This window comes from Chroicocephalus ridibundus, chromosome 3 (assembly GCF_963924245.1).
Source record: "Chroicocephalus ridibundus chromosome 3, bChrRid1.1, whole genome shotgun sequence".
In the NCBI taxonomy this organism is placed as follows: Eukaryota; Metazoa; Chordata; class Aves; order Charadriiformes; family Laridae; genus Chroicocephalus; species Chroicocephalus ridibundus.
In genome coordinates this window covers 55686986-55701834 of record NC_086286.1, presented here as the reverse complement: position 1 = coordinate 55701834, position 14849 = coordinate 55686986, and the positions used below count along the sequence as shown (strand labels likewise).

Here is a 14849-nt window from a genome sequence, read left to right as displayed (position 1 = left end):
TGTCCTTCTCCATTCCTCTTCTGCCACCTGCCTCTATTTTACTAAGCTGAGAGCTATTATTCTTACCTCCAAAGTGTGGCATTTCCCCCGGATCCGATTGCACAGCAGCTGGTAGTTCTCCAGCACAACATTCAGCTCGGTCGCCAGGTCCTGACCGCTAGACGGCACTTTGGTGGCCAACATCTTGATGTTGTCTTTGAGAATCTTCACCCGCACCTCCTTCTGCAACACATCCTCCTTCGCTCTCTGACCAAAGAAAGGTATTACACAATCAGCCCTCAATTGCCATACAGTCAGCTATTCACCACTCAAACCAAAGATCAGCTGTTTAACCTTCGAAGTGTTGCTACCAAAGTAATCTTGGGTCTCAGCACAACAAAATATGGCACTAACTTCCATGGAATTCACATTATGCTAGTAAGCATTGAAAAACCCTATTTTATTAAACATACAGGCATATTTACCATTTATGGTTTGTTCATTAAAAATCTATGACTCAAAGCAAAAAAGATTAAACTCAGTGCTATTTATACACTAGCATACAGATATCAAAAAGAGAAATGTACCAGAGAAAAATAGAGGTTTGCTAAAAATAAGCATATGGGGGAGAACAAGGTAGGGTGAATTTACGGGAGTTATGAGACTTGGAGCTCAGGAACTATCTCCCAAAGTTATCCAGGAAAGATGACGTAATTCCCCAGGACACCTGCAACTATAAAACTGGGACCTCTCCCGCAGCTGTTGGATGCGCTAGAGGAACATGCAAAAAGGACAACCAGAATTCCTTCAACCCAACTGCACTGGGAGGTGCTTGGTAACAAATAGACAGGATAAGCAGAGTACAACTCCCACCACACAGACCTGGAGAAATCATATTATCAGTTGTTGAATTTTGCCCTAAACAGAATTCAGGAAGCAGGATAGCTGGAAGACAGATGCTGAAGACCACTCTGAGCCTGTCTCTGTTGAGACAACTAGAGGGCTCCAGAAACAGACACTGTCCATATCTCTCTCTTCAGGTTTCAAGGGCAGTTTTATGAAGTTTGAAGTACCTCTGATATATCAGGCACTGCGCTTTATGGTAGAATTTAGTACATGACAGCATTATTGCATGACAGCATTATTGTTGCACATATTGTTAAAGATGTCTTCTAAATGTAAGGCAATAAAAAAAAGCGCCAGTTAATGGAAGGGCAAAAAAAGGAAAATCTGGGAGGATTATCAAAAACCACCTAGACTCATCTTAAGTCTACTCCTTCAAATGTAGCAGGACTTCTGCTCTCTGTTCAAATGAGAGCAGAATTAGGCAAGCTCAAAAGTTTTTCAAAACCTTAAGCAAAAATGCTTCTGGTCAAATATACAGAGAGTGTTCTTTCCCAGTCCTGAAAGTAGTCCCAACATAATATTCTTACTGCAAGTGCAAGAGGATATGCGTTACAGTAAGTTTAATGGCTCACTGACATACAGAATCACAGAATCTTCATTGTTGGGAAGGACCTTTGAGATCATCAAGTCCAACCATACACACACAAAAAAGACCTCCCTACAATCTCTGCCACTAGAGCATGCCCTGAAGTGCCACATCTAGACGTTTCTTAAATACCTCTAGGGATGGTGACTCCACCACCTCCCTGGGCAGGCTGCTCCAGTGCCTGACCACTCTTTCAGTAAAGTAATTCCTCCTAATATCTAATCTAAACCTCCCCTGCCACAACTTCAGACCCTTTCCTCTGGTCCTGTCATTATTCACCTGGGAGAAGAGGCCAACACCCACCTCTCTCCAACCTCCTTTCAGGTAGCTGTAGAGGGCAATAAGGTCTCCCCTCAGCCTCCTCTTCTCCAAGCTAAACATGCCCAGCTCCCTCAGCCTCTCCTCATATGACCTGGTCTCCAGACCCCTCACCAGCCTGGTAGCTCTCCTCTGGACACGCTCCAGCACTTCAATGTCCCTCTTGTACAGAGGGGCCCAGAACTGAACACAGTACTCGAGGTGAGACCCCACCAGTGCCGAGTACAGAGGCACCATCACTTCCCTGCTCCTGCTGGCCACACTAATCCTGATACAAGCCAGAATGCTGTTGGCCTTCTTGGCCACCTGGGCACACTGCTGGCTCATGTTAAGCTGCTTGTCCACCATCACGCCCAGGTCCTTTTCTGCTGGGCAGCTTTCCAGCCACTCTTCCCCTAACGTTGCTTGGGGTTGTTGTGACCAAAATGCAGGACCTGGCACTTGGCCTTATTAAACCTCATACAGTTGGCCTTGGCGCATCAATCCAGCCTGTCCAGGTCCCTCTGTAGAGCCTTCCTACCCTCAAGCAGATCAACACTCCCACCTAGCTTGGCGTCATCTGCAAACTTACTGAGGGTGCACTCAATCCCCTCATCCAGATCATTGATAAAGCTATTAAACAAAACTCGCCCCAAAACTGAGCCCTGAGGGACACCACTGGTGACTGGCCACCAAGAGGATTTCACCCCATTAATCACAACTCTCTGGGCACGGCCATCCCGCCAGTTTTGAACCCAGCGAAGCGTATATTTGTCTATGCCATGAGCCGCCAGATTCTCCAGGAAAATGCTGTGGGGGATGGTGTCAAAGGCCTTACCAAAGTCCAGACAGACAACGTCCACAGCCTTCCCCGTGTTCAGAAGGTGTGTCACATGGTCATAGAAAGAGATCAGGTTGGTTAAGCAGGACCTCCCTTTCCTAAACCCATGCTGGCTGGCCCTGATCCCTTGGCTGCCCTACGCTTGCCTTGAGAGCTCACTCAGGATGATCCTCTCCATGATCTTTCCTGGTACCGAGGTCAGGCTGACAGGCCTGTAGTTCCTCAGATCCTCCTTCCGACCCTTCTTGTAGACGGGCATCACCTTAGCCACCCTCCAGTCATCTGGTACCTCCCATGTTGACCAAGATTGTTGATAAATGATGGAGAGAGACTTGGTGAGCTCTCCCGCCAGGTCCCTGAGTACTCTTGGGTGAATCCCATCCAGCCCCATAGGCTTATGTGTGTCTAGGTGCAGAAGCAGATCATTGACTACTTCCTTCTGGATCATGGGTGGGTTGTTCTGCTCTCCATCCTTATCTTCCAGCTCAGGAAGCTGAACACCCTGGGGACAGTTGGCCTGACTATTGAAGATGGAGGCAAAGAAGGCATTAAGTATCTCAGCCTTCTCCTTGTCCTTGGTCTGCCAAATTCAAAAGTACAGAATATAATCTGGACTTGAAAAAGGTAAATGTGCTCATAGTCTCTCAGATTTGCCAGTGAAATGAAGGTTCTTTCTTTTCCTGGCTTATGTTCAGCAGGCTGTCAGACTATGTGATCTCAAATGGTTTCAAGAGACATTAATATATTAAAACACTTATTAAAGACTGCTTCAGAAAGCCCCTTCAAAAGGAACAATTCAAAACTTCAAATAGATTTGTCAAAGCACTTGTAAGGAAGAAAAAAAAAAAATCCTTTTTTTATGCTCCACCAAGTAACAGTGTAGCGCATACTCATTTAAATAACATGCATACAAGTCAAAACATTTGTGAAGATATGCCTGAACTCTTAGATTTAAAAACAGAGAGAATTATTGTTTACTCTGTACATACATCCAAGAAAATTATCAATTCAATAGCTAATTTATAATGAGACAAAAATAGCTCCTCCTTCTCCATTTTTTTGTCCACCAGTCCCAAAATTAGAGAAGCAGAGACCAGCGTCGCTGTTCGCAACAGACGAGGAACACAAGATAACCTTACAACAGAACTGTTTTAAACTGCTTTTCTAAATGTGGAGTTACTCTATCTAGAGGACAAGAACTTGAAGCCCAGCAGCTACAAGCAGAAGAATATGTTTTCACAACCACTAATTTAGACAGGTATAACATCACCTTTTCTTTATTTCTCAAGTTTTGTCTCCTGCAGTAAGTTTCCATATTCTTAGTGTTTAATAAGCTATACATAGCAAGCCTGGCTCAATAACTGGGCAAGCTGCTATTCATTATGAAATCCCTACCCCTCGTGGCCAAACAGAACATCTGCTTTTGTAGTTTGTGCTTTAAAAGCAAAAATTCCACAAAGCAAAGCTTAAAAATACCACTAATCTTGCCATGACCTGAGCTCCTTTCCACATAGATAATAATTGCACAAAAGGTCAACCCCCGAAGCCACTAAGTTTTGTTTCTCTTTAATCAGGTCTCTACAATGACCTGGTATTCCTGACCTTCATTTCCTCCACCGCGTTCTCTAGCTCTTCAGGGGACTTGTATTCAAAATCTTTCTCCAAATATTCTTCTTCAGCTTGGGTCATCCATTCTTGCATCTCTGCCAAATCCTTCTTCAGATTTACAGCTTTTTCCTGACTTTCAGACAGGCGATTTTTCTGACTAATGATCTAGAATCCAAGGTGGAGAAAGAAACAGCAGTTTTGTTATTTAAATGTCCTTGTATATGTGAAAAACCACAAGTCTTTGTTAAAACATTTTAGTATCAAAACATTTTCAGGCCTTTTTAATTAACGAAAGACTTTTATACACACACAAAAACTCAGGATCTCTTTTTAGCAGATCAACAAAATCTAGAGGTGAGGGAAGGAGGAAAATGACTTTTTTTCCTCATTGCATGGAAACTGGTAACAATCCCTGGAAAATGTCAGATGGAAAAAAAAACAACCTCTCCTGATGACAAGTATCACATAGTTAGATAAATCTTTATACAGAGCACTAAAACCTCGCTTCTTTCCACAGCCCAGGTAATCTGGATTCTGTATCAACAGCGAGGTTCTCCAACACAGATCCTCTCCAGACATTGCAACTAAAGAAGTATGCTTCTACAGACAGCAGAAAGCTTTCACCCAAAAGAAACAACCAAATACACCAGACTGAAGTGGTAGTCTATTTATAGCCATTTATTTTTCGAAGTTACTTGGAAGCAGGCAGAAATTACACAGGCCAGAAGAATATTCCAGATTTCAGGAACAACAACAGAACAAAAAGGTCAGTCTTCCCTCCCACGCATCCCAGAAACAGTAGCATGAGGGAAAGTGAACAAATTAACGGTTAGTTACAAACAATTAAACTGGAAGGAGCACAGTGAACTCTGAGGTACCGAGAAGCGCATGTATTCAGACAAAACTACTATTGGACAGGTATCCTCTAACATATTTGCACTTCTGAAGGATTCACTGGGCTACGTTGGATTTCAGCCACTTTGGCAGTGGAACAAGTAAAACATACTTGTTCCACTATTTTACTGCTTCACCTCTTCGCCATCCTACCATTGCCACGCAACTGAACAAATACCTGCAGTAACAAGCTAGCAACAGCAATATATGGAGAACTCACCTGTTTGCTGAGTTTCTCCCATTGAGTCTGGCAGTCTACTAGCCGAGATTTTGCCCAAGTATTTATGCCTGTGATAGGCTGAGCTCTTAAAGCAGACTCTACTTCTTTCATCTCTTTCAGTGATGGTTCAATCTTCTCCATTTCATTGACAAACACCTGAGCACACATCAGAGAAAATTAATGTTCTTCTTTAGCAAAACATTACATAATTTATAGGATACCAGCAACTTTGTAATTTTTAATTATTCCAGAGAAACTCTAATAAAAAGCGGAGTGATGCTGTATTCCATACTAGACTGTTTAAAACAATCCTTCACTGGCCCAAAATATCAGAACTATGCAATTACAAAGCAAAATACAGCTTGCCATAAACAGTGCGAACATTCTCACATGCTACATGTCAACACTGGAACAACACAAGCTTGAAGATTATGTGCACTACATACCCTGATGTTTCTGGCATACCTCAGACTCTTATTCTTCTCCCAGAAACAAACATTAGAAGGTACACTGTAATTACTTACTATAAGATGAAATTCTAATTACTTACTGTAAGATGAAATTCTGCCTATTTGTGATCACTATTTGCCACTAGCTAGGAAGGAATCTTACTTGTAAGGCATATACAACTCCTAAACCTTAGGAGTTTCAGAGTTATTTGCTTGTTATTTTTATCGCCCTTGGAAGTTTCATGCAAAAAGCACTTTTCACTCACAGATTCAATTCCCTAATCTCAAAATTAGGAGAAATCTATAAACATTTTCTGAGACTAATGTCAACTTGTAGATGAGTACTTGTAAATATGGTGAAGACCTTTGAAAAGTACAAAGTGTTATGGCTACACACGAGGAAGCAATTAAAATGTGCCCTGAAGAAAGATAAGACAATTTTTCTGGCCAGCTGTATGGAGTATGCCATGGACAATATTTAATAATAGAAGCAAAATAATAAAGAAGAGATGCTAGTTATTATTTATTTCAAAAGATTCCTTAAAAGACACTCACTGTGCACTGGTCAAGTTGTCTTTGAAGTCCTTCAGTATCTCCTTGAACAGCCTTTTCTGTCATTAAGAAGTCTTTCACACCATCCATCCACTTCTGAACAACTTTTGAATCAGTCTAAATCAAACATAATAATGAAGAGCTGATACAATGCAGTGATGAACAGTGTACGACTGTTGCATTTCAACAACTTCTAGCAGTGTCAAAAGAATATTTTACAAGCTGCTAGCAATGTCTTGGTTTTGAATCAGACCACCTTTGTTTTCATTTTTGGTTTGGGGTTGGGTTTTTTTCCCCTCCCAATTTCTCTGTTCTCAAATTTATATGAAAATTAAATTCACAACAGTGATTCTCTTACATCCATGCCACAGCATGATTTAATTGACACTGCACTCTCCAGGCTATCACACAGAAACACAGGATCAAGGAGGCAAGCATGGCTTCAGGAATTACGTGGTCACCATTCACCTGGCTGAAGGCTGGGGATAGCCTTTTCCTGACAACAGAATCCATGTATGACTGCTTCCACCACACTTGTTCAAGAAACATATGTCCAAGAAAAAGAGAGGGCCCTATAGGAAGGGGGATAAGAGGCGGAGGTAATGCTAAACACAATTGACAGGTAGAAGCTATCCTGGAAAAGCCATTCACCTTACGGAGAAACATAGGCATAAAAGGAAAATATGACAGAGGATTAGACTAACCACTAAAAAAAAAAAAAAAAATCTAGCTATTTGAGGCCAATAGCAGCTACTGTACTCACTAGAACAACACACAGGGCGGGGGGAACCATAAACAATATCAGAGTTATATGACCTAACATTTAGCAGTTGCCTTATATCCTGCAATGAGGTAGGTAGGAAAGGAGACAGGAGGGTTGTCATCTCCTTCCTGTGCAAATTGTAGATGTTCCCAATCACCCTTACAAACAAAACCACCACAAACTTAGAGCAGGGAGAAAGTTTTTCCTTATGCTGGTTCAACTGAGTTATGTGATTGTTATTTTTTAATAATATAGTTGGATGGGTTTTAGTCAATATTTTTGGACTGTTTCGTTGGATTTTTTAATAGATGTCATCTTTTTATTCTGACACAATCATCATCACAGAGCACTGTTAATGAGAAGCCGAGTCAAAGCTTCACCTTCTACTCTGCATGTCATTGAGGAAGAAAGCAAACACTTCGTTTCCTTAAAAACCTTGCAATAACTGTTCTTTCAAGATCAATACATTATACACTGCTTCTCAAAAAAACGCCTGCACTAACGAAAACCCATTAGACTAAGATCATGTTTATTTTTAGGCCAATGCTACCATTAGAGGTCAAAGTCATGACATTTTCTTCATTCCTTTTCCATTTTGGGGGAATTTCCTGCAGCTGATTAGCCTGAAAATCATTTTCCAAAAAACAGAGCCTCCCAGGAGGCTTAACAGTGAACCATGGCTTAATGTAAAAAAAAAAAAAAAAAAAAAAAACAAAAAAAACACCACATATTTATAAAGGCTGCCATTTGACAAAGCATTTTAGCATATACCTCATTTAGCTTGCTTACAGTAAGCTACTTACATAAGTAGCTGAAGTGAATTAAACAGCATAACTCACAAAGTTAGGCACATATTTAAATAACTTAACGAATCACGAGCCAAGTCTACAGAAATTCAATGAAGTAAATGCTCCTGCACTGCATGGGTAAATAACTACCAGTGGTCAAATACCCAGTGTAGTTTGTTGATGTATAAGAGCTCACAATTTTTAGACATGAACTAAAACATTGGATCAGTTTCTAAAATTTATTCCAGGCAGGAACAACGATCAAGTGTGCTGAATTTTAACTTGTTCACTCCTAGAAAAACCACATTATGTACAGCCATGCAGTACATTTAAAGGAACTGAAGGTGACACATACTCAAAGACACAGCAAGCCACGCAAGATACAGAAATTTTCTTCTAGAAAATACAAGATGCAAAACTGATAAAATGAGTCTTGTCTACTTTTCTCTTCACGTGCCTAGTACAGACAGTCTCACAGTAAAACACGTCATGTCACTAATGCAGATGTTGTCAGCTTGGGGGAGCCTCTGACACATCACAAATCACATAAGGGCCACCTGAGCAGCAGGACCCACAGGCAGATCTGCCACTGACTTGCTCTTCAAACTAACAAGGATATTTTAAGCACTGTTCACCTGTCTGCTCGCTGATACACGTTCAGTTTCTTTTCAAAAACCTAAGTGCAAGGAGTGCTGTTTTGGGGAATGCCATTTTTTAAAGATGAATTAGGAAAAACAGAAACATTTGAAATAAACCAACACTTGCGTGTAGTTGCACATGACCGTATGTTCTCCAAGGGTTGCCATTTACTTACTCTTTTTTTTTTTTTCTTTTCTCCCCCACTTTCAATTTTTTTTTCCTTTAATAGCCAGATGCTTCATCTCCTCTCTTAACCAAGAAGATACTGCCCAGCCATTCAAACTAATCTTGTGTCTCTGGTATCACATTCTCCAGTACTGACCCATTCAAGTCCCTGCACCAGGACCATATACCCAGTCTCCCATATCAATATTTCTTGCAGTGCATGTTCCATCCTCATCTGTCCAGTGCCATCCACAACATTTTTATTCAATTTGCTTCACATTCTCATTTTTATTCATACAGGGCTGAACTACAAAAATCTCTGTACAGATGAGTACCACTCCTTCAAAAGGAAAATTCAGAGAATATAAACACATGACTGTCTGTCCACTGACAGCTTTATGAAACATTTAGAAAACACAGGAACTGTGCACTTAAGAATCCAGTTCATGAGAAAACACCCCCACTGTAAGCCACGTATTTCTACAGATAGCACCACTACGTATTTCTTCCATTTTCAATTATTTAATAATTACTTCTACTATTTCTTCTGCTTTAATTTCTTTTTCAGCTTCTGTACTTCTTTTTAAGTTAACAGGAAAGTTTTTAACATGTTGCTCAGGAAAAATTCTTCTCAGATCTAAATAACAGCACATGGCTTCAATGCTCTGCTCTCCATAGCTCTTCAAAACACCCATAGGCATAAAAATCCACATCTTTCATCAGTGAGTGATTCATATATACAGTGGTACCAACATCACTTTGGGCAGCTGTGAAAAACAGGGCACTACACCTTTGGCTGAAAAAAACGAATAATCGATTACTAAATAAAAACCTGCCATGCTAATACTGCACGCATGTACTCTATTCTCAGTTAAAAATATGAGAAAATTTCATTTTTCAGGAGCCATTTTCCACTCAGTTAAAGCCATGATTTAGGAAAGTAGGTGCGTGTACAGACCCTTCAACTGAACATGATTCAAGTGCAGAAAGAGTTCTGCACTTACAACAAATTAAGGGAGAAAAAAAACTCTGCTAAAACTGATGAGGTAAGTAGGTCTTGCTCAGTGTAGCTACAGATAATCAAGGCAACTGGAAAGCTGCAATCATTTGAAGAACAATACTGATAAAAAGTTGTTGCACAAAGGACGTTGAGGCAGGCTTACATGCAGAATATTTATTCTGTTGTGCTAAATAACTAATAAGTGTAACCAGAAAGAGAGGGAAGGGAAGAGAATGAGATATGGTAGGTCAAAGTCAGGAGAAAAATTAGAGGTGGTTGCTGGAAAATAATCACCAAGGGCTTGGCTAAGCCTTAGAAATTAGTTGCTTTTAGGCTCCTGTACAAGCCAGCTCACTTTGGGCACTCAGCTCCCGCTAACCAGCAGCGCTGGCTCCTCCACAGCTCCACATCATCCCACAGGCTGCTGCAAGAAGCTATGGAAGGATGGGTTTTTGAGGGAACCAGACTAAAAGCAGACACTCTTTCAAATTCAGGTGCACAAGTACACATATTCCTGAACATGTTTTTCTAGGGGGGCAGGGCAGGCACAGCTTTTATCTTTATACTTCAGGTAATACAGCCTAACAGTATTACGCAAAAGTGTTACATAAAAAAAATACACATTTTCCCCTCTGAAAACCTGTAATTCCTCCTCCTATTCACAGGCTGGTTTGTGATTTCCATTTACAGGTTCACTAGCCTAGACTGGACTACCATACCTATGCTATTCATACACACACATCCCACACACGTGCTGCTAGGAGCAGCTGAAGTCCTGAAACAGACTATTAATGAATAACACTTTACAAGCAAGTTTTTCCTTCCAGGCTTTTTCCCCAGGTAAAACTTTCATGGAAGCACAGGTGTGCACTCTGCTCTTAATTTAGTTACAATCTGTTACTCCTACTATGACTGCTCCTACTATGACTTCTTCAAGGTTTGTGGGTTTTAATTAAAAAAAAAAAAAAAAGAAAAGAAAAAAAGGGACTTGAGGCTTTTACTACTTCCGAACCATAAGCCACAGTTTGTCCAACTTTCACAGCAACTTCATGCAAGTCAATAACCTGGCCTTACTAATAAAAATTTCAGTTTAAACACGTGTCTATACTTAAGTAGTCATTAAAGACCCTGTCTAGCTTAAAATAAAAAAAAAAAAAAACCCACTTAGTTTGAGGTTTGAATCCACTATCAAATAAAAGAGTTTTTCTGCTTCAGAGGGAGGGGAGAGCAAGGCTGAAAGAAACTTTTGGGGAAAAAGTGATGGTGTGCATGCATGACACCAATGTTCTCAAGAAGGTGCATGCAGCAAGTTACTTATGTTGATAAATTGCATAATGCATACTCTGTTAAATAGAAAAGAATTTAAATAATTCCACACATTAAAATATATTTAATGCATGTGAAAATACAGATTTCTGTTAGCTAATGCACATGTGCTTTTATCCCAAGAGACAGGGAATCTCTAAAAGCACTTTCTCGCTTTTTGAAGTTTAAAATATAATACAAAAATGAAAATAATCTGAGACTTACTTAGTCTAGTTAAACATTACTCTAGGAAAAAAAATGGCACTATATTTGGGCTTTTATAGTGCTCTGATCAGCTTATACTTTCAAGCTGATACTGAAGAATGGTTAGTACCTATTTAACTTTTGGGTCACAATAATATTTCCATGGGCTAAAGCATGATATGTTTAGTTGTCATTATTTTTTTCTTCTCCCCAGTCTACAGAAGGGACTTAAAGCAAACACAAATAAACCCATCTAACCAGTAAATACTGAGTCAACCTCTTCTAAGTGACTTAAACACTTATCTCTCCCCTCTTTATCAATGTGTTAAATATCTAAATACCCTTTAAATACCCTTGCTTTTAGTCCCTTTGTTTTTAAAGGACCTTCTGTTGTGCAGGATTTCACCTGTGTGTGTGTATAAAAATATATAAAATATGTAAGAGTGCTGATTAATCTTATTTCTTTAACTCTCCTTCCTGACACTTCAGACGCCATCTGTTGGAACTGGAAAACTCACTATACTTAAGCATTTTCTTTACTTTCTTTTTTAACAGGCTGTAATATTTCTTTATTACTGTTGACAGAAGCCTCAAGTGAAGGAGCAGGTTTTCTGTAGCAGGTATGGAATTTCAATTTTAGATGCCAAACTAGTAAGGCACTGGGTATATGACACCAACTGCAAGAGAGGGCACTCAGCTCCTGGTGGGATCAAGCCTTCAACAGCACAGCTGACATACCCTTCACTTTGGCATAACCTTTACTTCTGGTATTGAAAGAAGAGGAATGCCAATTTTAAGTTAAAAGTAATTCTATTAGAAGATAAAATAATATCCTGGCATGTTAAAGTCCTCTGCTGCCCTGCTACAAATACATTATATACGCTTCCAGCCTCTGACAGAGTAGTGGCCCATCAACATTCCCCTTCTCAATCAGTATCATCTGGACTCTTGCAGGAACACAGAGAAAGAAAGGGCTTTAAAACTACTGAGTTATGTAACAAAAAAAATTCCTTTCATTTTACCTCAAATATTCTCAACTTGGATGTAAGTTCCTCCAGTAGTTTAACATCTTTGGAAATCTTGAGCTTTAACTTGTCCCAGTGTCCCTGCACATGCTTGAACTCTTGTGTGTAGACCTTTTTTATATCAGGAGAAGCATGTTTCTCCAAAGCCTTTGTTTCTTCAGCAAGTTTATCTACTCTGGGCTTCTGGGCTTCCAGCGTCTCACAAATTGCCTACAAGGAAAAAAGAAAAAAGAAAAAAAAGAAAAAGAAATTTGTAATGAACACATGAAACCATTACTAATTTCATTAATTTAACTTTATTAGTATATACATTTAATGTGCACATGTGATAAGCGTGACCATATATTTTGCTATATTTTGTTGAGGAAGAATCTTATTTTTGATACATTTATGTTCCCAATTTTACTTCTACATACAGGAAAGAAACAGGATAAAGTATACCATTTCCTCTAAAAAGATAGGTAGTGAGATAGCAATGAAACTGGGAAGAGGGATGCTTGTTTCTGCAAACAAGAGCTTTCTGCGCAGGGTGTCACAGACTGTCAATCCCCAGCTTGGGTCTATGCCTGAAGCACTTATCAGTGCCAGCTATAGTACAGAAGGAGGAGATGGACAATCCCAGGTCCACAAGCAGCTCATCATCTGCAATTTGTTCCCATCGCCCATCACACTCCTTAAAGCTCCCACACTGGCGTGGTATGTCCTTTCTGGCTAATTAGTCTCTGAAGAAAAGAGGGAGGAAGGATTCAGGCAGCAGGAAAAGACAAGCCTCCAAAGACTAAATGCTACTGCAATTCAGTCAGCATATGGACCAGAAAATCTCTGTCATATTTAAACAATACAGAAGCAACATTAAAAGAGAAATCCAAAGAACTCAGAACTTTTTTTAATCTGCTGGTTCAAAAATAATCCAAAGCACTAACTCCCCTGTTTACCGGGCTTTTAAAAATATCTATTTGATCACTCTCTGCTGAATAGAGAAGTATATGAAGACAGATACAGCCTGTCCCCAACCCGGCAACTGGAGTTCAAGAGCTCCTGCAGAGCCATTCTGCAGCCCTCTCATGCCACCACACAGGGAAAAATCATGTTTCTGAATTGAGCATGATTCCACAAAAGCAGTGAGGGACAGGGAAATACTTGTCTGTGTGTATTTTTAAGAAAAAAAAAAAAAAAGTACTGAAGATGCATGATTTTCTCCTGTCACTCCAGCCCTGACCCAGTAACCGATATTTACAAAGCAACTGTTATCCGTAGATTTTCCCCTACTTTATAGGCTCATAATAGGAAACAAAACACTGTTTCTAGAATTTGTGCAACAATTACCTTTATGGCTTGCAAGCACTGTTTCCCTTTGAAAGGCAATCTGGAGGCCAGAGGAATACACTTACTCCCTCATAACAGCCAAGCAGGATGAAACAGGATGGATTTGTTAACCAGCTGAACCTGAGAGGCACCCCGCCTCTGGAAAGGCTATGCCCAGTGCTTGGAGGAGAGGACTACAAGCCTGCGTCCCACAGCCTCACCGGGAGGGCCGAGGCAGGGTCAGGGAGCCTGCATGGCTGCGGGGGAGGGACATGGCCTCCCCAGGACAGCAAGCCCGAGCGGGCTGGGCATGGCTGCCAGGCGGCTGCAGTGCAGCTCGGGCAGGGAGAGCTGAAAGGCAGCTCCCAAGGGAGGGAAGGGCAGGCCGGGCTCCTGACTTTCCTCACCATCGTGCTCAGCAGCAAAGGAGCAGACCTTGGATCAGGTCACCAACCTGATCCAACCAAGCTCCTAGGAGCGGGGGATGCTCTCAGCACCCTGACATCCATTTTGAGGTTCCTCAGCACAAGAGAGACACGGGCACACTGAAGAGAGCCTGGGAAGGCCATCAAGGTGGTCTGAGGCACTGCAGCACTTGAGAGAAGATCCCTCAGAGCCTCCTCTTCCCGGAGCCAAGCAGTCCCAGCTCTCTGGGCCTCATCTCCTGGCACGGGCGGCAAGAGAAGCTGTGAAGCCTGCAGGCTCGGAGGTACCCAGCCCTCGCCCGACACGTCCCTCAGCAGCCTCTGGTGACCCAGCTTTCAGCAAGCCACCCTGCCACACACACCGCTCCCGGACCGACTTCCCTCCGAGTCATCTTTTCGCTCCCCCACTGAAAACAAGGCAGGGGAAGAGGGGCTGACAGCAGCTGAATAAGCAGCTTCCTCGCGTCAGTGCGAAGGTAAGAGTTACCTTTGCCTGCTGCAGGGCCTTCTCCACCTTACTGGGGTCGCTCAGCCCGCTGGCGATGGACTGCTGCTTGTGCTCCAGCTCGCCCAGCGCGCCCTTCAGCCGCTGCAGGCAGTCCACGTACTCCTGGCTCGGCTGGCTCTCTGCCTCTGGAGGCATCGAAAAGAGTAATGGAACAAAATACAAGGTAAGGAAATAGACACGAGACCCAAATTATGAGAGACGTGAACATAATCAGAGTGATCAGAATCGTTTAGAAACAAGAAATCAAAGTGAGATATACTTGTACATTGAATCCTGCTGAGACCTTCCAAGAGATAAAAAACTCTTCTGCTGATGGCAATGGTTTTTCCTTTTAAAAAACATTAAATACATATAATATATAATTATGTATTATATAGAATATAATAATAA

General features: G+C 41.3%; 1 protein-coding gene across 4 annotated transcripts in view; it reads right to left on the bottom strand.

The window, feature by feature from the left end:
- UTRN (utrophin) overlaps positions 1–14849 on the bottom strand; it is a 391112-nt gene that overhangs the window by 265900 nt on the left and 110363 nt on the right. For all 4 annotated transcript variants that reach the window (XM_063329232.1, XM_063329233.1, XM_063329231.1 and 1 more), the window contains 6 exons: positions 14439–14584; positions 12219–12431; positions 6336–6449; positions 5332–5487; positions 4212–4382; positions 67–246 (listed from right to left, as the gene is read on the bottom strand). In XM_063329232.1, the coding sequence (XP_063185302.1) occupies positions 67–246; positions 4212–4382; positions 5332–5487; positions 6336–6449; positions 12219–12431; positions 14439–14584 (980 nt within the window). The remainder of the gene's footprint in view (positions 1–66; positions 247–4211; positions 4383–5331; positions 5488–6335; positions 6450–12218; positions 12432–14438; positions 14585–14849) is intronic.